This window comes from Anguilla rostrata, chromosome 15 (genome assembly GCF_018555375.3).
Source record: "Anguilla rostrata isolate EN2019 chromosome 15, ASM1855537v3, whole genome shotgun sequence".
NCBI lineage: Eukaryota > Metazoa > Chordata > Actinopteri > Anguilliformes > Anguillidae > Anguilla > Anguilla rostrata.
In genome coordinates this window covers 26,323,925-26,349,212 of record NC_057947.1, presented here as the reverse complement: position 1 = coordinate 26,349,212, position 25,288 = coordinate 26,323,925, and the positions used below count along the sequence as shown (strand labels likewise).

Sequence of the window (25,288 nt, the reverse complement as noted above, 5' to 3'; positions counted from 1 at the left end):
ATGCTCTTTGTGAACATCACTCTGCTTGAAGTCTGAACGTGATTTGACCGATGCTCTTTGTAAACATCACTCTGCTACAAGTTACGGGAATGCTGAACTCTCTTGGTTGCCGTGTGTTTAAGGTGCAAAAGGGAATGTTGCATGTACTGTGGCTGTGTGTAAATGTAGAATAAATTGCCACGGATTATTATTCTTATTTGAAAGCAGTAATAATTATTTGTATGTGGCTCATTTGGAGGAGGATTCTTTCATCTTTTCATCTTCACTCAGGTAAATCTTTCTTTGTTGAAGCAGCCTAGCCTATTATTTTTCATAATTTGCAAAATGGCTGGATCAGTGAACCATTTTGAGTGTCTTTGTTACCCTGGATCTTAAAAGCAATAAGTTGAACTGCAATCACAAGTACTGGTTTGGAAATGTATGTATGTGCATGCATGCACGTGTGCGTGGTGGGTATGTGTGTGCGTGGGTGTGTGTTTGTGTGTTTATGTGTGTGTGTATATGTATGTATGCGTGTGCGTGTGTGGGTGGGTGTGTGTTTACTGTATGTATGTGTTTATATTTTGGGGACAAAAAATGATTCAGGGTGATGGAACAAAATCCAATGGTTTCCCTGGGTCTCAAACCTGAGGTGACAGAAGAGCTGAACGATTCAAGGGAGCCTTGAAAAGGGACTTGCCTGTAAGTTATACACTTGAAATTACTCCAGGCTCATTTTTACTCTTGGTCACTTGTGTAGGGCAGCTCAAGGCCATCGATGACTTTGACCACAATCAGAACTACAGCAAACAACGCTTTTATTTATCAAAGAAGTGCCACTCAGAAACATACTGGGGAACTGCATAGCCACAATTCGCCGTCTTCTTCAGTTCTGTGCTGCAGTTCTGGACATGTCCTTTCTTAGTGTGGATCACGAAAGGCTCCGTCAGCCTGTCGGCCATGCCAGTTACCCAGCGGGCTGCCTGAGTGCTTTTCCTCCATAAGGACCTAAAGGTGCTGTTTTTCACACCACCTTTTGGGATTATTGCTTTCACGTCCACACGCATTAAAGGACCCGAATAAATGTATCTCCAAATGCAGCATGTCAGTCACTTTGTCAGACTGAGAAAACAAGTCTGTTTTCAATTTCAATTTCTTTCTTTCACAGGCTTAAAATCTAATAGCATACATTTGTGGAACAAAAATACAATGTAATATGCAGGCAAGTATTTATTTTAGGTCTGTACGATCTGTCAAATCCATGAAAACTGAACAGTAGACTGCTGGTGAAAAATCTGCACTGCCTTCCCTCTTATTACCCGGGTATGTAATGAGCTGGATGTTCCTCAATAAGGAGGGAGGTCATCTTAACAAGCTTGTCAAGAACCCTGATGTAATTACACTCATCTGGGCGGGGTGGTGGTGGGGGGTGGGGGGTGGGGGGGGCAGTTTTCTGCCTGGCAGTGATTGTGGGACACACTGGAATCACACCGCACAAAAAAATCACATGCGCCCATCGTTAGAAATGATAGGCGAAAGAGTCTAAATCGAACACGCGAGTCATTATGGACATTCCAACCAACAGGTGTTCCTGTATAAATATTCACCCTCAATCCCCCTCCTGTTATTTCGGTGGGATCTGAGACCCAGATGGGCTTCACTTCATTTAGTGTGCAAGTGAGTGTTACTGAGATCTTGGTTATATTATGCATTTGCCTCTCGATTGTAATGACCAAACAATTGTTGTTGTTTTTTTCTTTTTTTTAAATCACCTTCCATGGGGATTTGCTTCATGGTATAATTTTAAAACACTTTTCCGAACTGTCTTCGGGGTGAAATTTTAATTTCCGAGCGTTCAGCCTAGATGGAAATGTAAGCAACAGTGTAATTATCTTGTTCTGTTACAAGCCTGTATTAGCCATCCTAGCAAAAACAGTAACGGGTGCCTTGCAGTTATAGATATTGTTGCTTGATTATTGTGGGTTTTTTTTTTTCATGCTGAAATTCAATAAGTGTATCCTGCAGTTCTCTCTGGAGGTGCCCCCCCACTCTCTGTCTCTCTGACTCAATCTAATATCTACAGTAATAACTGCTAGATCACACTTTAATAGGCCCAGCAGCACCCCAAGATTAATGGAGGTTTGAGGAATGTTATTTGTTGAAGTGAGAACTTCACGTTGCAAATACTCATTACTGTCTCTTTTCTTTTCGTGCTGGGTCCAATATTGCGTTTAATTTCTGGAACCGCTCAAATACCAAAAAAGATATTTCTTTGAACAATTATGTAGTATCGTATCAGCATCATGTAATGTTTATCCAATTTGAGATTAGCCATAGACTTTAAATATTCTGGGCGAAAAAATCAAGAATGACTTGTTGAGCATACAAACCACATAGGAGATTGGAATTTATTTCATATAAATTGAGAGGCTGTGTTTCTGTTTCCACCATCAGGCCGAGGCTTACTGTAACTATGGAAACGGAAAGTTAATCTTTTAATCAGAATCTTTGGTTGGATTAGTATGTACTGTTTCATTCATGATGGAAGGGACTTTGATCATACATCTGGTGGCCCTGCCTTTGTATATACAAGTTAATATTGGATCTGAGAATTTATTCAATACATGCAGAATTTAATAATGATTTTCATTTGTGTAGTGCCTTTCATCAAAGGACAGCTAAGAACATTTCACTGAGCTGTCACTTTACCCCTTTCACATGTAATGCAACCCACCCCGGGAACATTTGGAACCTGCACATTTTAGGCACAATGATTTAATGTCTTATGCGACAATGCAAATTCAGGAACATACACAGATGCCCAAGTAGTCTGCATTTCCTGATGTATGTGTGAGTCATGTCTTTTTATGTTTGAGTAATGTCTGTTTATGTATGTTTGACTGATGTCTGTTCATGTATGTTTGAGTAATGTCTGCTTGTCTATGTTTGAGTGATGTTTGTGTATGTATGTTTGAGTGATGTTTGTTTATATGTATGCATTTCTACCACCAGCCACTCATACAGAATGTTATTGAACTGAACTGCATGTTTTACTGAATATCCACTTTTCCAAAGTTTATTTTTAGCTTTTCTGCCTTTCGGTAGGGCAGTTGGCCACAACACTGGAGAAGTAACTTAAATTCTGCTACCTTATAAAAAAAAATCAATATTATCTGCTAAATGCCGTGGCAACTCTCTCTACTTCTTTAATGCAACTAGGCAGTACCTCATTAATACTGTGCTGGCAGACGCTAGCCAGTCACTTTACTTGTCTTCACCGTAAACAGCCGTGTCAGTGACAGATAGCCCTGCTCTTACATCTATCACGCCCCTGTGAGCACCCAGAAAACCCTTCCTCCTCCCCCACAGGACTGCCATTGACTACCCCCCCCCCACTCTGTAATTGATATTGTCGCCATGGCGATTGGAAGGTCCCTGTTTTCCCTGGATGAGAACAGAGCTGTCCATCTTTGTTTGTTTGGCTCCTCATGCTTTGGACCTCCACTTGCCCACTAAACAGCCCCCACCTGCCAGCAGCCATGCCACCATGCACCTTGCTCCTACTGAATGATTGAAGCTGAGCAGTTGTGGTTTAGTTAGATTTTGGAAGGGAGTCCTCCTGGGGAAACTGAGTTGCTAAGTTGTTGCTGGAAGTGGTGTTGGTGGGCCAGCCGGTCCATGCAGGCAGGCAGGCAGTAGGGATTGTATTTCTCCCTTTTTACCCTGCTGAAAAGGGAATGCATAGAAGCCCTGTTTGTCTTGCCAGCTTCTGCTTGCACAGCCTAATTGTTAATCACTGATTTGTAGTAACTGTTTTTTACACTCTTGAAATTTATATTTGTTTAGTTGAAGAAAAAAAAAACTGTTGTGGTTACGGTTAGGGTCATTTTAAAAATGAAAGTTAAGGGTGTAGGGTTGAGTGATTAATTTCCTCTGGCCATGACCTTAAGGTCAACTCAACACACCGGTGAGGGAATCTCTCCATTGTGTTCAATAGTTCAATAAATATGTTCTTCTACATCCTTCCATTCCTCTTCTCCACCCTGTGAACTCATTACCTTGATAACCTTTATTTACGTTGTTTCCCATGCTCCCTTGCTCTTCTGGTGTCATAAATTGCCCACCCACACTTTGAGGTCTACAGCAGGTGCATCGGGCTGGATAGATGGGTCACTTTTCAGACAGACCGTTATGCCAGTGGGGGCGGGGGGGTAATTTGAAAACACAAGCCTGAGGAACAGATCCACATCATTATCAGTCTTAATTACATTACTGAATGAGACTGGGAGTCATACATCAACACGGACGAATCAGAGATGCATCAGGTGCATTAGCATAATTATTACTGTCTGTATGCTCCCATTATGTCAGTTTTTTATATAACATTATATTATATATCTGCAGAGAGCCCGGGTCTGTAGAGAAACTCCCCAACAGGCCGTCCTGGATAGGACTTATCTCATCAAGGAAAAGGTTGCGAGAAACTGTACGCCAGCCAATCAGGTGGCGGCTCACAGTTTCTAGTGCAAGTGGAAGGAGGACCATGCCATGTTAGTTTAACTTCTGTGAGCAGTGTGAATAATTGAAAGTGCCTAAGAACTTTGTGAACGCTGTACTTTTAACAGGCTGTCAGCTGACTTAAGAGTCTGAGGTGTTTGTGAGAGGCGTCCGTGAGCTTTGTGAATAGTTTAAAAGAGTCGCTTAGCTGTGCGAGGAGTTTAAAAAAATGTCTGTTAGGTGTGCGCTTCTGTGTGCTCTATGAATATTTTAATGTGCCTGTTAGCTGCCTAGATTTAAAAGGTCTGAGCTGGGAGATTAGCTTAATGTGTCTTTGAGCTTGCGTGGATGAAATGTCTGCAAAGTGGTGTGAATATTTTCTTGAAACTGTCTCTAAACAGAGTTTGGTATTTGAAGGGTGCCATTGATGGGCGAGCCTGACGACATGTAGAGAGGCAGTAATGGAGGTGCCATTACATTAGGGTTTATTGAACTGAGACTAGGATTAATAAGGCCCTGTCAGCGGCTCCTTAGCCTTCTCTTGTGATAATGAGGAGCTCCACACGCTGATGTCCCAGCGCCCCTAAGCCTTCCCACACACACTGCCACCGTCTTCTGAGGAAAAAAAAGAAAGAAAGGAAAAAAAAACGAATGACTTTCATGTGTCTCTCATGTATATTCATGATGAGAAGAACTGGATTTTCTGAACTGGATTTTTTTTTTTTTTACCTGTTTACACCAGCAGAGAGAAAAAAGCTATTTGAGACCACGTTGCCACAGTGTCGTTGCCTTCACATTAAGGAATGTGATCAGGTTCCGCAGTGCTGGAACAGAACGCTCGGTTTTCGAGTGTGGTGGGCAGATATGATCCTGTGTAAAGTACGGAGATAAAGAACTTAAATGGCTCAAATGAGTTCAAACACCTGACAGAGCAAGTACTGCAGGTGAGAGAATTAGTGAAGAAATCAACAGTGAGCCCTTTGTTTTTGGAAGTCTTCCTCACTTTTCCACAAATCTACACAATACCTGTTGAAACACGGCAAAACCAGACTTTTGTGGTTAAATATTTCCTAGAGTGTTCCAGTTAGTGTTCAAGGAATGCTTTCACAACATGCAAATTCGTGGAAATATGGTCACGCCTAATTTTTTGTTCATTCTTAAAGGGGGGGAAAAAATCCATTTTCTGTGGAGCTCATTGCGTCTTTTATAAATAAAGCGACTGAAAGAGCGTTATCTTGCCACTACAGTTGTGTGCAGAAATGAACTCAAGCCGAAAACAGATTGGACACACTCAGTAGAGGGGACTCACAAGCGAGCCAGTTAGCTGCACACACACTCTAATCACAATGTCTGTCTCTGCTTTTTCTGCTGCTAATTCTCTTCCAACTCACTGTGTCTCGCTGAAGACACCAAGCTTTTACAGTACACACCCGTTAATTCATTTATTTTACAAAAGCCCTCTTTTCATTTAATTACTTGCTTGTTTAATACTTCCTGACATTCCGTAGCTTACTGCGATGGGTACTGAAATTTAACTGTATCTTCTAATCAGGCTTTGCTCAGCAAGGAAAGTTTGTGATTATATTTACAGCAGCAGGGTCCTGCTTCTACCTGTGAGACAGTGTACAGCCTGTGCTGTTAAGTCAGGGTTAATAATGGAGTACAGAAGGATGAAAAAAATGATGATAATTCCATAAACTTAAATTTGGGACATTACTTTTTTGAATATACAGAAGTGGCTTTGCGGTACATGTCATGCATTCATTAGTAATCCATGTAAAACATAAATACCTACTTGGCGGAGAGTTAGACCAACCAAATACTTTCATGAGATTTATTTTTAAAAATGTATTGACATTCTGAGTGTAGTTGCTACAAAGTTCAGTGCACGTACCCGCTTTATCAGTGGAAAATTGCGAGCTTGACACAGAAGAAGCTGAGAGCAAAACATTCAGCCAGTAATTGCTCTCAGTCTGTTTATGTTTGTGTTAGTGGAATAACAAGCATGCCAAATAGCTGTGCTCACTCAAGATCATTCACCTTCTTTCATTTGCATCCCATGTTGTACCTTATTTTCTACTTTTAAAATTACAATAATCAAAAAAAGTAATTTCATGTGGTCAAATAATTTTATTTGGCAGATTGACATTTTATAAATTATTGTAAAGGTATTTCAAATAAAATGTAATCAACTTGTAGGTTAATTTCCCTGTAGCAGTATCACACAAGCTTTTAATAGGAAGTGCAGTGAAGTCTGGTGAACCGTGCTCTGCTCACAAAAGCCATGCATTTAAAACCAGCAGCCAGCCATTTAAACCAGAGTCTGGCCTGTTGTTTACAGTGTCAATATACTTTGGATGTGGGCACAGAAAATGAAAAGTAAATTTACCCACAGTCTGTGGCGTACATAAAATAACATTGGTATCATATGCAACTATGAGATAGGCAGTTGCAGAACACTGGGGTGGATTATTCAGCTTTTTAATTGCAGTCTGTTAATCAAGCAACACAAACAAAACCAGGAACAGAGAAATTGTCAGTAGAAAGTTCAAATTGAATCCTCTGTTTGTTGCTGCTTCATGGCGTGCACCTCTACCATAGTTCAGAGGTTACCCAAGATGGCTGTGAGGAAGAATCTCTGAGATTATACACGATGACTGGTTTGAAATCACAAGGAGAATTCAGAGGTATTTGTTTTCCAGTCAGCGTGGAGGCAATATAATAAGTGAGCAGAGCAGAAAGCAGGTCCTCGGTGATGGGGGAGCTATCCACTCTGAGGATTAGCATTCTGCACCACTCTGCCGTGGTGTTAACATTGGCACATCACTAGGGAGCTCATCAGAAGACTGTAAGAACTGAATCTGACAAGACACTTCCCTTAGCGAGGAATTGAGGTGGAAAATAATTTAATTCTTCCGTTTGTTGCTTTTGCATTGGTTGGCTTCTCACATGATTTTAACCCTTTGAAGAGAATGTGTTTTGTTTTTTTTTTTTGTTGCAATTTTGGTTTTCTGGAACAGAAGTCAGTGTTCTGGAACTGCACTGCTTTCAGTTAACAGCGGTAATTGTTACCTGAGTATTAGAATGTTCAGTTAAGAGCATTGTAATGAAATATTTGTGATGTTACACCTTAGCATGGTTAAAAGCACCATTGCAACTGAGTGAGTAGCCAGAGAAGGAATTTCTGGTGAAGATGCTTGATGTGTAGCCTCTGGCTCAGCAGTATCACTGAACAGGCCTTCGTGTATGCATTCTGTACCACTGTATATTCCCTGCGTATGTGATCTAATGTTGTATGTACTGCAGAGCTGAAGCGTGATGAAGCAGTCCTTCATTGGTCAGATGTTACTTTTTTGTGTTTTGGTGAAATTAATAAACAGCACAAGAAAGTGTCCTTTTCCAGAATCCGATAAGAAGTTAAAAAAATATATTTATGCTGCAGCAGGCTTTAAGCTATTTGAATTAACACTGACAGACCTGAATGCTCTGAGAATTTTTATTTTTATTTTTAAAAAACCAAAAGCGGCTTTGCTGCTTGCCAGTCCGCTCCATTGGCAGTTTCACTCCGGAAGGTTCTGAAGTAATTCTTCACAGAATGGTTTTCACGGTTCTGGGAGAACTCTAGAGCGTGGCGAGGCGATGATGACTAATTTCAGAACTCACTCAGAATTCCATTGTGTTATGAAAAAGAAGCTTGAAATGCCTCTTAGCCGTGAAAATGCATCTCTGAATTTAGCCAAGCACTTCCTCTGTTATTGGTTGTGGCCAATATTCATACAGCCAATGTGTATGCACTTACCAATGCTAGCAAAATTCAATAGTCAGAGGGTCTTGAGCTGACAGAGCTGCCCTTAAATAAAGTTGGCTATCATAAAAAGAGGCAAAAGGAATTTTATTTAATACTCAGTGTAATGTTCATTTCTTTATATGAATGCTTTAAGAAGCACACGTGTATTTTTTATTCTGTGATATTAAAACAATGGTGACCATACAATTTGGAACCATATTTCTGCGATTTTTCCTCTCCCCCCCTCCCCATTGTGCCACCCCCCCCCCCTTCCTCTGCACCTCCCCTTTCATCTGTTCCTCTTCTCTGAGCTCCTCTTATGAATGAGTTGGACCAGGAGCAGCCACTGGAACTAACCCCAGAATCCTGTGGGGATTACTGGGCCCAACCTCAGAGTTACTGTAAAATTGGATTTTTAGCATGGAGCCATTAAACCATGACTAAAAAAAATGTATAAATAAATAACATAGTTTCCGCTGTTGCTCACGAATGTCTGGTTCTTGGAAACTCGAGACCTAGAGAGCCTGATTTAGCAAATGTATGGACAGTTTGTTTGTGCTTGTTTGTGCGGTGTTATGCAGCTGTTACTGTATGTGCCATGGGCAGATGAGGCTGTTAAGTTAGGGTGAGGCTGTACTGTTGTGTTGTGACACATGATGTTAAGGAGAAGTTTGGGCTTTCTTTTAAGCTGGGGTCATGTAAGGCTGTGGTAATTGGATTACAAATCTCTATAGGACCGTGAATGGAGGTGGTGATGGTTCATCTTGCTCTCTTTCAGATGCAGCCAACTTCCAGCCCCGGCCTCAGTGGGGATAATGGGCCAAGTTCTCACGCTTTTTCTTTCCTCCTCATTTCCTCCCTCTCTCTCCTCCTCCTCCAGCGAGCAAGCTGCGGGTCCACAAGGCCAACCAGAGCCTGTGGTTCGTGGAGGACAGCCGCGTGCGGGTCAACTGCTCCGTCACGTCCCAGACCAGCCCGGACTCCCAGCACACGGTCCTGTGGTACGCCCGGAAGAACGAGGAGCCCGACGACGCCCCCGAGCTCCTCCTGAAGATCAACCACAACTCGGCCTTCGAGTACGGGGCATACGCCGAGGAGGAGCGCCTGAAGAGCCGGGTGCAGTCCGAGCGGCTGTCGCCCCGCCTCTACGGCCTGACGCTGCACCGGGCCGAGACCAGCGACAGCGGCGTCTACTACTGCCTGGTGGAGGAGTGGCTGCTGGACCCCGACGGCGCCTGGTACCAGCTGTCCGAGGACTCGTCCGGATTCACCCAGGTGGTGGTGAAGCAGCCAGGTAAGGCCACGTCGGCCATGTTGACCCTGCCCGCACATTAGTTAGGGTTGCACTTCATTTCTATTCGCAATTTTTTAAAGTGTACTGAGAAGGACCACCGCCATGGGGAATATAGGCAATCTTCTGTCTTTTTTTCTCATTAATCGTACCTCTTATAATCTTAAATTAAATAAGTGGTAGTGAACAACCAAACATCAGAGGACATGTGGAATGCTTTTGGAAAAAAAAAAACATCACTGAGAACTATTTGGTATTTGGTGTTGAAAATCATGGTCATACAGCTTCTATGATCATGTGGTTTGTTTTTCAGTCATATGGAAGCTGCAAGGCCCTCCTGATATATGGTCGGTGATGGTTTTTTTTTTTTTGTTTTGTTTTGTTTTGTTTTTTCCTGCTGGAAGCACTTCACGTGGCCTCTGACATTTCATTGTTTACTACCACTCCAGGTATGATTAAAGCAACAAAAAGATGAAGGATTGCCTATAAACCCCATGGCAGAGGATATTACACTTTAAAAAACTATGATATATATATATATACACACTATATGACCAAAAGTATTTGGACACCCCTTGTTCTGGGGCTTTTTTTCATGGTTTGGGCTAGGCCCCTTAGTTCTATACATATGTATCGACATATCGTGCAGCCCTAGCATTCCATAGGTTTGTTCCATATCCCTCCATTGACATTTACAGCAGCTCTCCAAGCGAATGTAAATTAGCCCTCCGGGGGAATGCGGGGTAGCCTGAGGTGTTGTCAGGGTAGCGCTCGCGTTCACATCTGTTAATAGCACAGGTGGAGTGGGTAAGCCGCAGGGGTACGCTGTTATGACCGAGCGCGTTTTTTTAATTACACGATGCACTTTCGCTTTTTTTGTTCTCCACCGCTGGATTACAAACTTTGCTGGCTCGCGGGGGCTGTTGCCGCGTGGGCTGGAGGCAGATTTCTCCCGTTGGAGCTTACACTCAATAGACTGCATTCATTGAGACACACCGGAGGCTTACATACGGAAGACGTGGCACCTGCTGTGCCGCTGCCGCCATTTCTGTACTTCAGTTCTAAAGCTCTGCGGGGTAGTGGATGTGACAGCTTGGCAGGTGGAGTTTTCTGTGAAGGTTCAGCATGGCGTACACTGCATGAACTTTTGCAAGGGAAACTGCACAGCGCATGCAATGCATTTTATACTGTAGGCTGGCTCCCCGCAAAGATGGCTGCTCTCACTCATTTATAGGGTTCTGCCACAAATATTAGTGTTATTGGATTCATGAAAAGACTCCATTCATTAAGTATTGTCAACCGGTCTGACCCTTTTATTCAATCCTGGGAGCTAGACAGAAAACTCTTCCAAGGATCTTTGCCAACACAGTTCTCATCATCATTAGGACTGTCTCGCAGTGGAGACCATTTGATCGTAGTCCAATCATGTATCTGTCGCCGGTCGTCCGGTGTACAGTACAGCAGCTGCTCCCTCTCCACACGGTGTCCCAATCCACACCAGTCCCCCTGACCAGCCATGCATGAGGCCTTTCCCCCTGCCTGAGGGAGCACTTCGATCAGCCCTGCTCTGATGACCTCGTAAGCCTCCCATCTGCGGCTCATGGAGCTCAGGTGACCAATCAGACCCCATCTGCCGCGCCCCGACCCTGCCCTCGTCCGGACGAAGCCATTCCGTCTTGTTTTGTCGTCCGCCCTGTCTTAGCTTCCGCCAAAAAACATCCAGTTTTACCCTCGTGTTTTAGTCGCACAAAAGCGACTGCGTTTTTTTTTTTTTTTAAACTAAAAGAACAAGGTGACCTTTTCTCGGCCGTCTGCTGCGCGATGTGTCATCCGCGTCGTTAGCATGCAGCGTGAGGCCCATGGGTGTCTGGTATCTGCCCGATTTTAAACATGAAGGTCAGGGGAGGGGCAGCTGCAGAATGAGGCTCTGTTTATTTTTTTATCTCGTTATGTGTCCGTGACTCCGGTTCCCCCGGTTTCTTCAGCGCTGAAGAATTAATTGACACGGACAAATACCGTGGCCGCTATGCGGCACGCTTGCTGCAAACTACTGTCCACACTTTGGACTTTGGTCTTTCATTTAAATTGAAAGGCGACCCAAAGAACAAAAAAAACATTAATAAATAATAGACCAAAGCCAGATCACAGAACAATTTGTGCCGCATTGTTTATTTGTGCCCTGAAGTGAAGAAGACACCCTGTTTGCTGAAGAAACCGTAAGGGCCTGTGTCTGTGATTAGTCCGACACCAGGTAGATGAAAGGACAGCCCCTGAGCCGGGGTTGTTAACATTAACCGAGCCTCACAGGTCAGACAAGTTCTCTCCGGGTTCTCTGTCCTCTTGTTGCAAATTCTGCCAGAGCTCAGGGGCTGATCTCTGTGGCAGAGCTCAGGGACAGAGCTCAGGGGCAGAGCTCAGGGGCAGAGCTCAGGGGCAGATTTCAGTGGCAGAGCTAAGTGGCAGAACTCAGTGGCAGAACCCTACACTCAGGGGAAGAGCTCAGTGGCAGAGCTCAGGGGCAGAGCTCAGTGGCAGAACCCTACACTCAGGGGAAGAGCTCAGTGGCAGAGCTCAGGGGTAGAGGTCATTGGCAGAGCTCATTGGCAGAGCTCAGTGGCAGAGCTCATTGGCAGAGCTCAGTGACAGAGCTCATTGGCAGAGCTCATTGGCAGAGCTCAGTGACAGAGCTCAGTGACAGAGCTCAGTGGCAGAGCTCATTGGCAGAGCTCAGTGACAGAGCTCTACGCTCAGTGGCAGTCTGCAGGGTGCTGGTGCAGGAGGTGAGCGCTGCTTCTCTCGTGCCCCTCCAGAGATCCGGCTGCGGGTGGAGGAGGCCGAGTCCAACGTGACGGTGAACGAGGCCGCCTCGATCCGGCTCGGCTGCAGCATCACCTCCCAGTCCGCCAAGGACTCCCGCTTCTCCGTGTCCTGGTACGTGGTCCGAGCGGGAGACGAAGAGGAGGAAGAGGAAGGCGAGGGGGAGCTCGAGTGCATCTTCTCCATCGGGCACGACGCTGTGTTCGGGAACGGGAACTGCAGCCCTGCCGAGGGCGCTGGGCCAGACTCCCGCCTGCAGTTTGAACGGACGACCTCTGACCTCTACAGCCTCACCATTCAGAGAGCACGGCCCAGCGACGCTGGCAAGTACTTCTGCCATGTGGAGGAGTGGCTGCTTAACCCTCGAAATGCCTGGTACCGCCTCGCCACCAACAACTCTGGGGTCACCATCATCAATGTGCTGGAGCAGGGTAGGTCCAAACACAATTTCATAAAACTGGTATACTACATACACAGTCATACAAGGGATTGCTAGTGTCACATTATATTTCTGTATAAATTGCAGTTTGATCTCATTTCCCCCCCCCCCTTCTCTCCCTTGCTCTTTCTTTCTCATTTTCTTTCTCTCTATTTTTCTTTCTCTCTCTCTCTTTCTGTCTCTCTCTCTCTCTCCTTTGTCCTGTATTTATAGTGTCCTCTCTCCAGTCCATCGTCTGCTCCAACGACTCCCTCTTCTACTTTGTCTTCTTCTACCCCTTCCCCATCTTTGGCATCCTGCTCATTGCGTTGCTGCTGGTGCGCTACAAGGCCCGCAGCTCCAGCAAGAACCAGGAGGGCAAGAATGGCGCCCCCTTGCTGTGGATCAAAGAGCCGCACATCAACTACTCCCCCACCTGCCTGGAACCCCCTGCCCTCAGCCTGCACCCAGGTAGTGTAGAGTAAGCCCCCCCCACCCCACCCTACCCACCCCCCCTGGTACAGGAGGAAAACACCTAGAAGATCCGTGGGCTTCTCTGAGCCCCGAGCCTGTCACCACTGTGTCAAAGCTGTCCAAACCGTCCACACATCTTTCCTGCAGTGTATTTCTGAGGGCCTCCCGGCCCTTTCACTAATAATTGGAAGGGTCATCTTCGGCAGATTCACTTTTTCTCTTTCTATCATGTTTTGCTGTGTGAAGTCCTCCCCCCCCCCCCCCCCCCCCCCCCCACGGCCTCCAAACCCCCTTCCCCCCCCTCCCCCCCGAGGCGCCAGGCAGTGCTGTCACCTCTGCCCTTCTTCAGAACACCTCCATGGGATTATAAAAAATGTCACTTTTGCCAAAATGAAGTATCGATTCTACTCTCTCTGATTGTACGACTGCGGTTAGGTGTCCATCAAGGTTTAACGCTACATCAGAGCCTCTTTCTGGATAGGCCTGTTTTTCTCTTTATCGTAACTACAGTAAACTCCCCTCTCCCCCTGGAAAGCGATGCTATATTTGTTTACTGGAACACGGATACAAAGAGGGTGAATATCATTGGAAATTAAAGAAGAATCTGGATGAAAATACTGTGTACGATGATTGGACTTGTGAAACCGACCAGCGTATGGGGTGGAACCCTAGCCAGTCATCGGTGCCAAAGATCCGCAAACACTTTGGCCAAGCTAGTACTCGCATCAGCCAGCTTTCGGGGTCCTGAGGCCGAGCGCATTCAGGAAGTCTGCATTGACCTGACTTAACATCGAAATACGGGCTGAATGCAGTCAGGCTTCCGAACAACAGGATGCCGTGTGCACACGGTGAACTTTGAAAAAAACAAAGCGATGTTGTATATGTGTCTACCAGTTCATTATCTCTTGAGTGTGTGCGACTTCAAAGGCTTCCAGTAGGTCTAAGCGAGAGTATTTGTGTTTCTTTTTGATCCCCGTTCCCTCTGAAGACGGGAGGAGAAGCGGGGAGGGGCTGCGTGGTGGTTGGAGGGAACAGGCGCGGCTCTGAACCGTCAGAACGGATTTGCCTCCCTTTTCCACGGATTCTAGGGGCGGACATGTCTGAAAAATATCTCTGACTGGGATTGTGCAGGAGGGTGGAGGCTGTGCTTTCACCTCTGCTTCTGTAAATCTGTGGCACCGTCGCCTGTTAAAACGTTATCCTGTTTGCATGGGTGATGGAGCACACTGGCTAAATAGCGCCACAGGTGTGGGAGACTGTTTCAGACGCGTCTGTACCATGGCTGAATGCTGAATCTCTCCGTCTGTCTGAACTCTTTGATACAGAGAGAGAGAGAGAGTGAAAGAGAGAAAGAGAGAGAGAGAGAGAGCGCTTTGCTCTGAGTTTCATAGAGTGAATCCAAATGCCTACATGATGGATATTTCAGTGCCAAGAACGTATTCTTTTATTTGTCTGCAAATGCTGAAAGCGATCCAGAGAAAGAGAAAAGCCTATTGACTGGGGACAGGTGTAATGGCCTGCCGCAGCCACTGAAACATGAAAAATGTATGCGCATACAGTCGAGGGCCGTTATGCAGTTCTGCTGGTAGGACCCCTCAAAAACTCACAATTACATAAAAGTGCAAATGAATATACCTTTGAACGAGATAACAGAAAAAAAAAGCAGGAGAATGCCTGCTATTGTCTTTGTTGGCCTGATTTTCTGTATTGCCATTTTGTACTCTCTTAAAGTCGCATTTCTTAACCAGTGATGTCCTTCAGCATTGGAACATTTCAGACAATTGCATCTTACAACATACAACCACACAAATATTTTCACTGAAGGCGTGTATACAAACCTGTGTGCTGGGAGAAAGGGCATAAAACATGATAAAACAAGCGCCTTTTGCCCATAAGCACCAGGGCATGGATCCTGCCATGTAAATGGAAAATAGGCTCAGTACCCATTACACTTCAACACAACTGCCATGATGTACCAACTTCACATCATTGCTAAATAAAGATGCAGCCAGCTTTGACAGACTAAGTATGAGTAGGAAGTAAAATACATACGTTCAGTGACAAGTGCAGGCATTTACACTTTATTTTGTGTTTATTACATATGTTAATTATATGCTCTGAATAAAATAAAAAGGTTTTTTTTTTTTTGTAATTTGAACTGCCAGCGCACAATATAGCAAATATGCGACAACTTAGTTTAGCTAGCCTCTTTCCACTATATCAAGGCAAATAGTCGCATGCGCTGTCTGGTATCAATAAAGAAATGCCATCAGTAACTGTCCACAGACCAACAGTAGTGAGCCACAGATGTATAAATACTAGGTTGTTTCAATGTATTACAAATAGTGGTGAAAACATGGTAAAGTTCTGAGGACAAATTCAATGTTTGCCTGATCATATGGTTCCGATATTTCTTATGATGATCAGATTTTTTTTGTTTTGTTTTGTTTTTTTGCTTTCTGTGAAAATATTTGGACAGTTCATATTCACAGAGAGCTGAGTCTGGATATTCCAAACACATTATTTGCTGCGGACACATTATTAAGCCTATGTTTCAGCAAAAAAAAAAAAAAAGAAAAATAATTGAGCAAAAAATCTTTGATTGAGCTTCAATATGTAATGGTCCCTTTTTAAAAGCTCAATTGGAAAAAAGCACAGTTTAAGCAATGAGACATTGAACCTCAGCAAAATTAGAGGGACCACTTACACACACTGGGTTCTCCAGCCCTTGCCCTGGAGGGCCACAGATTTAATTGTTTTTTGTTGTTGTTTTTTTTTTCACCTTAAAATCAGCAATCAATACCGATGTAAGAAACCAGGTGAGGTGACAGTACAATCAACAGCTCTGATTGATCAGTTAGGCACTGAGGCTCTCCAGTGCTTGGGTTGCAGGCCTATGACATATAACATGAGACATCATTTCTTTTACTTATTTTATGTATTTTATTAGCCATTTTTAATGCGTTTTAAAAACAATAACATGTATTTCTCAAGATCATTAAAATGCCTCTGATTGAAATCTATGTCAAACACTGGTGCAGATAAATCTAACTCGTATTGGTCACAGGAGATTGATTGTACAATACGCATTGCATCACAGTTTGTTCATTTATATATTGAGGCTAAATTTTAGCCAAACTTTATACATGATATTATTATAGCCATTTAATTTTTAAAAAATTCAACTATGCTGTCAGCCCACATTCATTTAATTTTAACCCTTTATTAAGACTTTAAAATCTCTAATAAATATAATGGCTAAAAACAGTATGCCCTTTACTAAAAGCAATATATGCCTAAACCAGGCAGCCATGTTGGATGGGTGGATTTAAAATCATATTTCCTGTTTCTTCTGTGGCTCTGAATTTGTAAGAGAAACAGCTGTTGTTCTGGAAGGGCCTGCAGCTAATCCACCTGTGTGAGTTCATTCAGGGTAGCCCTGTAAGGCATAGAAATTACATCCAATCTAGTCATTTTATATCTATGGTGAAAGCACTGCAGATCTGTTTGCCGTGAAAGCTATGTGACAAAATGTATCAACTTGATGCTATTTATTGAAATGTACTGTAACAACTAGTTAGAAATTGTAAATTTCCTAGATTAACTAATTTCAGTGTGGACATCATCATAACTGAACAATGTGAAGCAGTGAAACTAATTGCTACCATTGTCACAGAACGGAGCAGCTCTGTGAAATGATAGAGAAATAGCTTGCGGAAGTTTGAAGAGCTAAAGTGGGACTAGTTCTTGTCTGAGACATTGTGGAGCCCACGGGAAGGACCATACGAGCCGCACTCTATGGTACATGTGTTCAAAGTCAGCTTTGCACCTCTTAGAGAAAGTCGGTCAATGTTCTGCTCTTTCCTCTTCTGTCAACATGTATATTGCATGACAAACAGGAAAACTTTTGATGTTTTGTAGTTTTATGTTTGACTCAAAAAGGTGTAATGATGAGTTGTTTTCTCACAACGGCTTTCGACGTCAATGCTGAATTTTCCATTTCCTCGACAGTGTTAGGTCTACAGTAAGTTTTAGCTGGCCCTAAACCCAGTTTGAAAATTTGAGAAACATAACCGCTTTCTCTATTTACCGGATGTCAAGTGAAGATCGGTTGTCATCTCAATTGTTATCAGTACTGATAAGGGTAATTCTAATTCCCTAATTACCTAATTCTACCTAATTAGGTTCATAATTACAACATAAGGGAATGGGGAAAATGGCACTGATGTTTGCTGTCTCAGAAAACCAGTTGGCCCAGCTGTACAGAATTGCTCTGAATTGTGTTTTTTGTAGGAATGCACCCAGCCAACTCAATGTTCTTACAGTGTTGCCATAACGTTTTGAGGACGCTATGTTTGTAGGCTGTGTACTGGCTCAAGAGTTGGTGTAAACATTGTGGTGGTGTGTACTCAGTTCAGCCAGTGCAGTTTTTTTAAATGTTGTATTTTATATTGTTTTTAAACTTCATTTGTACAGAAAGAGTGCACTGAATTAAAGAGGAAGGTCAGCGCTTTTTATGCTTTCCAGTAGTTTTTGCTACCTTTTGTTTGGTCGTTTTATTGGACTGTATCAATCACTTGCTACTTAAAAGGAGATCAGAGGCTCCTCCAGTGTGTTATAGTAAAGTGTGAATACCTGCTGTTAGTGCTCAATGCAATGCATTCATTTATGCAATTTGTTTACAATGTTCTCATTATCAGGCTGTAATGCTTGTGATGGAGACAGTGGCAAAATGGAACCGGAGGAGGTCAGAGCCTCCAAGATGCACACACACGAATGAGGTCATGTGATTTGGGGAGCTGATTTGGGTTGATATTTCTCATTTACCGTTTGTGTGTTTGCGTGGTTGTGTGTTTGGGTGTGTGCGTGCATGTGTGTGTGTGTGTGTGTGTTTGTGTGCAGACTGTGTTCGTGCGTGTGTGTGGGTGCATGTGTGTGCGTGCGTGCGTGCGTGCGTGCGTGCGTGTGCGTGCGTGTGCGTGTGCGTGTGTGTGTGTGTGTGTTGTGTGCGCATGTGTGATGTCTGTTAGGAGTCAGATGTGGTACCATTTCATTGGCTTTACTCTAGACCCCTCCCCCTGTGCTTCAAACTCTCAATCTCTGATGTCACAGTTCTAAGCCAGTGAAAACTGTATTTTATCTTTGAATTTCACTCCGCATGCTCCCAGTTCTGGATGATAGTCTCGGTCCTTCCATCTGAAGTCTCTACGGATTCAGCAAATAAATGTTGTTTGTTTGCTTAGATCTGGGTATGCTGTTTCCTGTTCCTGTTGTTTGGCTTTTCTCTCCCCCTTAGTGCGCAAGTTCCTGTCATAATGGGTATGAAGTGTGGGCACGAAATGAGTAAATGGGTAAGAAATGGGCCTAAGACAAAACTGGTGTATTGTAATCCATCGGGTGTTTCTATTGGTTACGATAAACTGTGCTTTCCTATCATTTCCATGCTAAATGGGACTCTATATTACTGTATGTATGTACAGGTAAGGGTATCCCTCTAAAGTTCATCTCACAGAGAGGCAAACCCACCCATAAGATCACTCATTTAGCGATTTCAGTATTGAATGTTTCCACTGTAAAAAGTAATTAGAGTGCCATGCACATGTCAAAACTTGCCTCTGTCTGAGTCGGTATTATTTGCCTAATTAATGTTTGAATCAGTACAGAGGTGCGGAAATGTGCAGTGAAAGACACCACAGTGAATATTCCCATCAGCTCAATTAACAGACAAAGCAATATCTTAATTTGTAGAGGATTTTGTTGACAATTAATTGAAATGAGTTTCACTCTTAATATATTCTCCCTCCCGCAGCTGTGTAGACTCTTGTTTACAAGCTATAGAAGCAGTGTTATTTGTACAGGCTTCAATAAATCTGTTTCTCGTGATTGGCTGAGTGACATGCAGCCCATTATGGATTCGGCCTGAAGTGTACAGAAGTGCAAAAAGACTGAATCCCTGAGGTTAAATACGCCATGGAATACAGTTTGAAAAGACAACAAACAAGGGCACTGTAGGCGATGCTAACGCACTGTATGAGTTGGATTTGAGCTGAAGCTAACTCAATGCCCAAGTTCTGAAGTCAGGATTCATAGTATGTGCTACTGTACCACTTCAGGATTAAGCTAGTTTATGTTGCACCCTACAACCAAACTTACTGTTTTCTTACAAGACTTCTCGTGGTTTTTCCGAAGTCATCATATAGAATATAATATAACAATGTCAGAAGAATATAGTGCCTGGATTTTCAGATAACCCACCATTTACCCAGCCAACCAGCTGTTCAAATCTGTATAATCCTGTGTTGCTTCAGCTTTCTGCTGTTTAAACTAAGTGGATCAAATGAATGCTCTCATTCAAAGTTCAGTAAGCTCTTCTTCTTCCCGACATGTCTGTGACCTCTTACTTGCCTCACTGCTGTTCGGTCTGTCTTTATCCATGGCTTTTCTGCTGCTTTCTGCTACATTACATTACATAACAATCACTTAACAGACCCTTTTATCCAGGGCGACTTAAAAAAGTGGAGAACAACACCGCTGTTTGTCTCAGGAATACAAAAGTGTGTTGTCAACAAGAAGGCAGAGAAGGCCTGTTTGTAATCAAATGGTGAGCCAAACGTTAGCCAAATGCACGAACAGTGAAGGAGCTACATTACCGTTATGTAAATGGTAGCATTGCTATCTCAAAAAGGACATTTTAACAGAAAAAACGTGGGTTTTCAGCCTGCGTTGGAAGATGGATTGGGTTTCTTTTTTCCTTGAACATTTTCTTGAATGTTTTGAATGTTTAGTTCTTGTTAGTTGTCTTTCAGGTCAGCACTGCCCATGACACCTACCAACGACATTTTCTAAAACAGTTAAGTGGTCAGTATATCAACGGTAGAGTAGAATAGCATATACATACATACTTTTTTTTACTTAATTTCAGCTAAATACAGGTATAGTGCCAATAACTCTGCCATCTGCACAACAAATAAACACTAACCAGTTAGGTATATGTCGATATATTGGCTTTGAAGTGAGAAATCACAGTAACAGCACACCGTAACAAATGGAAGGTAATGACATTTTTCTTCGCTCCAGAGTTGACATTCTTCAGTCTTGTAAGATAAGACAAAACATGAAGTGCTGACATTTACTCCTGTGTAGGCTGAACGATGAGGCAAACATTACGTGTGTGGGAGAGAATTAACTCCATAAAACAGGACTGAATGCAAACAATTTAACAAAATAGTACACACATGGTATACACATTATGTGCGGAGTTACAGTGCTGTGTGGCAATGTGATATTCCAAGGTTTCATTCGCCATTGTAGCCTTTGGGTCAAGGGGGAAAGCACTGATAAATAGCAGGATATTTCTAATGAGGTTATCTCTATGCTTGGCTTTGGATTCCTGTAAAATCCAAAATACTGCATGTGAAATCCTTTTCTTTGTGACCAAATGTTTTTATTACATAAAGCATAAAGGTCATGAATTTCAAATGAAAATTGTAAGCACTTATAATAATAATTATAATTATAATAATAATAACAAATTAAAGAATGATGTGCACACAGAAACAAAATGTCAACAATATGCATGACAATCATGTATGACAGCTGGAAGCCTTTCAGTTTTTTTTTTTTCCTCTTCCGCTACCAGGCTGGTAACTATTTGTGTTCCTCCTACACCAGGTGGGTGAATGGTGACCCTGCCCTGCAGCTGAAGGGCTGAATGAAACCCTGCCTTCCCTGTGTGATGCTAGAGCTGAGGGCCAGTCTGTACGGACATTGCACTGCCCTGATTCTATACCAGACTATGGGGTCCAGCCATGCACTACCCCACTGTACCTTAGCAGGACCTGAGCCTCCTTGCAGCTCATGGTCAGATTCTAATCTCTCTTTTTTTTGGTTACAACCATTTGTACAAAACTGCCTCCAGACAAGGGTTCAGCCGCAGTTATCAGCACTAACTCATTTCAGTGTGGTGAGAACCTCAGATACACGTATGCATTTGAGTTTGTATGTGAGTGAATGAATGAGTGGAGGGAGCAAATGTGCATCTGTGCATGCTTGTATATCTCCATTGTGCTGCCACCGTGAGGAGATATGCTGTGACACGGACCAGATGTTGACAGCGAGGCTGTGAGACTGTGAGGAGCGGCCGTGCGATCGTAGGGCCCACGGAAACGCACGTCAGAAAGGAAAAGAAAAACAACATTACCACAGTGTGGGAGAGGACATGTTATCACGTTATCACCACGCTGTGCTCCCTCTTCGGTGTTCCTGCTTTGTCCAGCCCATGAGCAGGGATGTTGAGGGAGAATAGTACTGGCTGAAATGCACCCAGAACTAAATGGAAAACTGTTGCCATAACTATATGAATTTGCCAGTTAGGACTTATAAGGTTAAAACAGAGGAGCGAAGAAGTGCTCAGTGAAGGCTGTGTGATAGATTGTACTGTAGGAGGTACATTTCACAGGGAGGGGAACTTTGGGAGGGTCCATTTTTCTCAGAAGGTGACAGCCCGATCTTGATTGTACCATAATTAATTTAATTTGGCATGACTGAGGCTGTGTGTTCTCCCATTCCTAATGGCTGAGAGAGGCGGCGAAACAGCGTGTTCAATTATTAACAACAGGGCTCTTTAGTTAAACGAGTCTTCCCACATTTATTATTCAACTCTTTTAGCGGGAAAGCATTTAGAACATGGCGAATCTGAAGAGCCTTTCGCGGACCCATGGACTGAAAGTCAATGACGGATTTCGGGGCAGAGGGGGACGTGGTTTAGGATCGGGGACCCTGATAGAGAATCCAATTACATTTTCTTATATTTGAGGCTCCTCGGTGGGTCTTGGGCCTCCTCCTTAGGGGACACATAAATGTCATTGATAACTATTCTTTGTTCGTCATGCGACAAAGGTTTTCATTATCTCAAAAAAATGTCACAACTTATAATCTCTCTGCTGCTATCTATGGAGAAATTCTAGATAACGCAACTCAACTTTGCCCTTTGTTTTCGATGCAGCGCTGGATCTCATTAAACGTGCTACATTGGATTTACATAATAAAAATGTCCCTTTGTGGTGTGCTTTTCCCTCAAGCAATTATTCCACGGGTAAAGACAATACATTTCTGTTTACTGAACACCGCGTCTGTTTCACTTTGGTGCTGAATTGTGTGTGTGTGTGTGTGAGTGTGCGTGGTTTACGGTCATTTGGGGTGTGCGTACGTACATTTACATACAGCACGTGTGTTTTTGTGGAGCTTGCTGTATACTGTTTTGTAGAGATGCTGTATGCAACTGTGTGTTTTGTGTGTACTAATGGGTTTTATGTGTTCTGTGGGTAGTAATGGATTTTAGTCTGTATGTGAATCTGTGTTCTCATTTTAGATTTTCTCGACTTGTTGATGTCTGTGAATTATTTAGGACTACGAGCGTGCGTGCGAGCGAACATGCGTGCATGTGAATATGCATGTATGTCCATTTGTTTGTGCCCAGATGTGTGCTCCTTCCAAGCAGAATTAAGATGTCTGTGATGACTTGCAGAATGACGGCTGCTTGTTTGAGGAAGAGGATAAGACAAGTTGTCGGGGCGGTGAATTGTTGAGCGTCCAGAATGGTCACCCCTAACGAGGTAACAGGGCTGGGATTGGCCACTGCACTCCAGTAAAAATGAGGAAACACATTACTCATTCTGACATTAGTCAGTGGGAGGGGATACATTTGTTTAGAAGAAATAATGATTAAAAATAAATAGATACTCTGTCATAATGATTGATTGACTACCATTCTCTGATTCATTGACTGACTGGTACAGCTGTGGTTTACCAGACCACTGTCTGTGTTTCCCTTGTGCTGGTGACACATTATTGTTGGTTTACGTTAGCTTGGGTATCAAATGTTAAGAGAGCAGAAGCAACTTTAACTATATATTTTTATAAAAGCAAAAAAAGGCTGTCAGATGTCCTTTTCTGTTGAAACACTGGTCCTCAGTATGTACTTGCTTGCTATCGATCTAGTGACAAGCCCTACTGTCTTGTGTCCAGATCTGACCTCACCGGTGCAAACTGTGACGGACAGACTTGTTTTTTTGTGCGTTTGATTGACGGAAGAGCAACAGGGAGCTGGCTGAAACTCGTTGCCATGTCAGTATTATTAACGCGCGTGACGCTATCTCATCTGAGGTTCCCGACACGACTGGAGGCTCACGGCGAGCCCATCGCCTTTGTCTTCTCCTTCGGAGTCGTGAACGAGAATAAAAGGAAGGGCTGTGACGCGGCGTGTGATCCTACAAATCAGCGGCGGGCTCGGTGACATGTGAAACAAAGCGCTAACAGAGGAGGTAAAGTAGCCTGTCAGCCGCGGCCTATATCCTGCGCCACAGACTGCAAAACAACCGCCGCGCTGCTGTCGGGAAGAGCATAAATTACCAATAGTAAACTCATAAACCTTACACTGAATGGGGGGAAAAAATGGATTCTACAGAGCACACTGTAAAAATGTCCGTTCCTTGTCATAATCCAGTATTACTCCAGCATGGTGCTGTATTATATGATTCTGCTTGGTGGGAACTGGGAACTATATAATTTTCAAATACACTCTGTGTCCAAACCCATGGTTTCAGGTTGTTATACACACACAATACAGTAAATACTCATGATATACAATATGTCTCCATGTTCGATATAAGGTCATTTCCTCAGAAGGAATCAAAATAATAAAATAAAAGAAATGTGTGTCACTGACAAAATACACTGTCCAAATAACTGCACCTGTCCCCTAAAATGGGGGGTCTGTGTATAAAAAGAGCTGAAATTCCTATATGGATCACCTGATGTGGATGTAAATTCCTTCAAATTAAAGCTGACAGTCGGCACTTTAACCTCATATTCGTTTCATTTCAAACCTAGTGAGCTGAAGTACAAAGCCAAAACAACAAAAAATGTGTCACTCTAAATACTTACAGACTGCACTGCAGAGTATATGCCATGGCCACTCTATAGATTAAAGCACAGTTTTTGTACGTCTGTCCTCAGCCCTCAGCCTGAGATAGTCAGTTTTAGTGAGGAATCATCTGTGGGTGTTTTTGGGGTGTATAGAGTACCTTTTTGTGGTGTCACCCTTTTAATGCACCCTAAGTGCATGCATGGTTCTGGGGGCTTTTTTGCCGAACGGACTCTCAGATGTTTCCAGTGGTTTCATTAGCGTCGTATCGACGCCGCGCTGTTGGCGGCAGGTCCGCGGCAGGTCCTTTCCGCCTCGCCGGGTCGAGGAAGCGAGGCTGAGCCGTTCGGCGCGGCGCCGCGGGGCGAGGCAGGGGCGGATTTTCGGACGAAGCGGCGGCTAACGATCGTCGCGCGTCGCGGGAGTCGCTGAGCCGAGAAATGAAGATTAAATACCGTGCAGAGGGCCCGTCAGAATGAGACGGGCTGAAGAAGTGGAAAAAAACGTTACCGTAGGAACGGGGGGGGGGGAGGGGGGGAGGGGGGGGGCATCTGAGGATGCAGCCTCGACGGGAGTCGAGAGTCATCCTGAGGCATCGCGGCCCGTGACTATCGAGAGTATCGAGTGAATAAAACACGTTCCCTCCCAATCTCTGACAAGAAACCTTGTCTGTCCTTACTGTCTGGTTATTGTCCAAAAAAAGAAAACACACTTTCTGAAGTGAATCAATACAGTACGAGCCCCGTAGCTTATGGGTGGCTGTAATTGGATTTCTGGTGTTTAACTGAGTGACCTTCGCAGATACAGAGAGCCGTTCACAGTTCAGGGACATAAGTTGTGTTTTATTGTTCAAGTTCATCTGCTATTATGTTCCACACTATATTACTCAATGTGCTTTTGGCTAATTAAACTTGATTTATAATGCACTGTCCCTCTGCAGCCATTGATATGAATGTTTTTTTTTTTCCCCAAGAGGTTACCAGGCTGAGAATCAGTCCTAGTTTTAAAATCCAGAAAATTGATCCTAAAGTCAGTGGTGAAGTGTCTGGTTTAATTTGTCTTCTCAATTTATTGTCGATTGCTGCTTGCAAACCAAGCCTC

General features: G+C 43.6%; 1 protein-coding gene across 1 annotated transcript in view; it reads left to right on the top strand.

The window, feature by feature from the left end:
* Positions 1 to 17,778, top strand: part of igsf3 (immunoglobulin superfamily, member 3) — a 114,681-nt gene extending 96,903 nt beyond the window's left edge. The window contains exons 8-10 of the mRNA XM_064309729.1: positions 9,144 to 9,557; positions 12,365 to 12,802; positions 13,024 to 17,778. Coding sequence (XP_064165799.1) covers positions 9,144 to 9,557; positions 12,365 to 12,802; positions 13,024 to 13,274 — 1,103 coding nt within the window. The 3' untranslated portion in view covers positions 13,275 to 17,778. The remainder of the gene's footprint in view (positions 1 to 9,143; positions 9,558 to 12,364; positions 12,803 to 13,023) is intronic.
* The last annotated feature ends 7,510 nt before the right edge of the window (positions 17,779 to 25,288 follow it).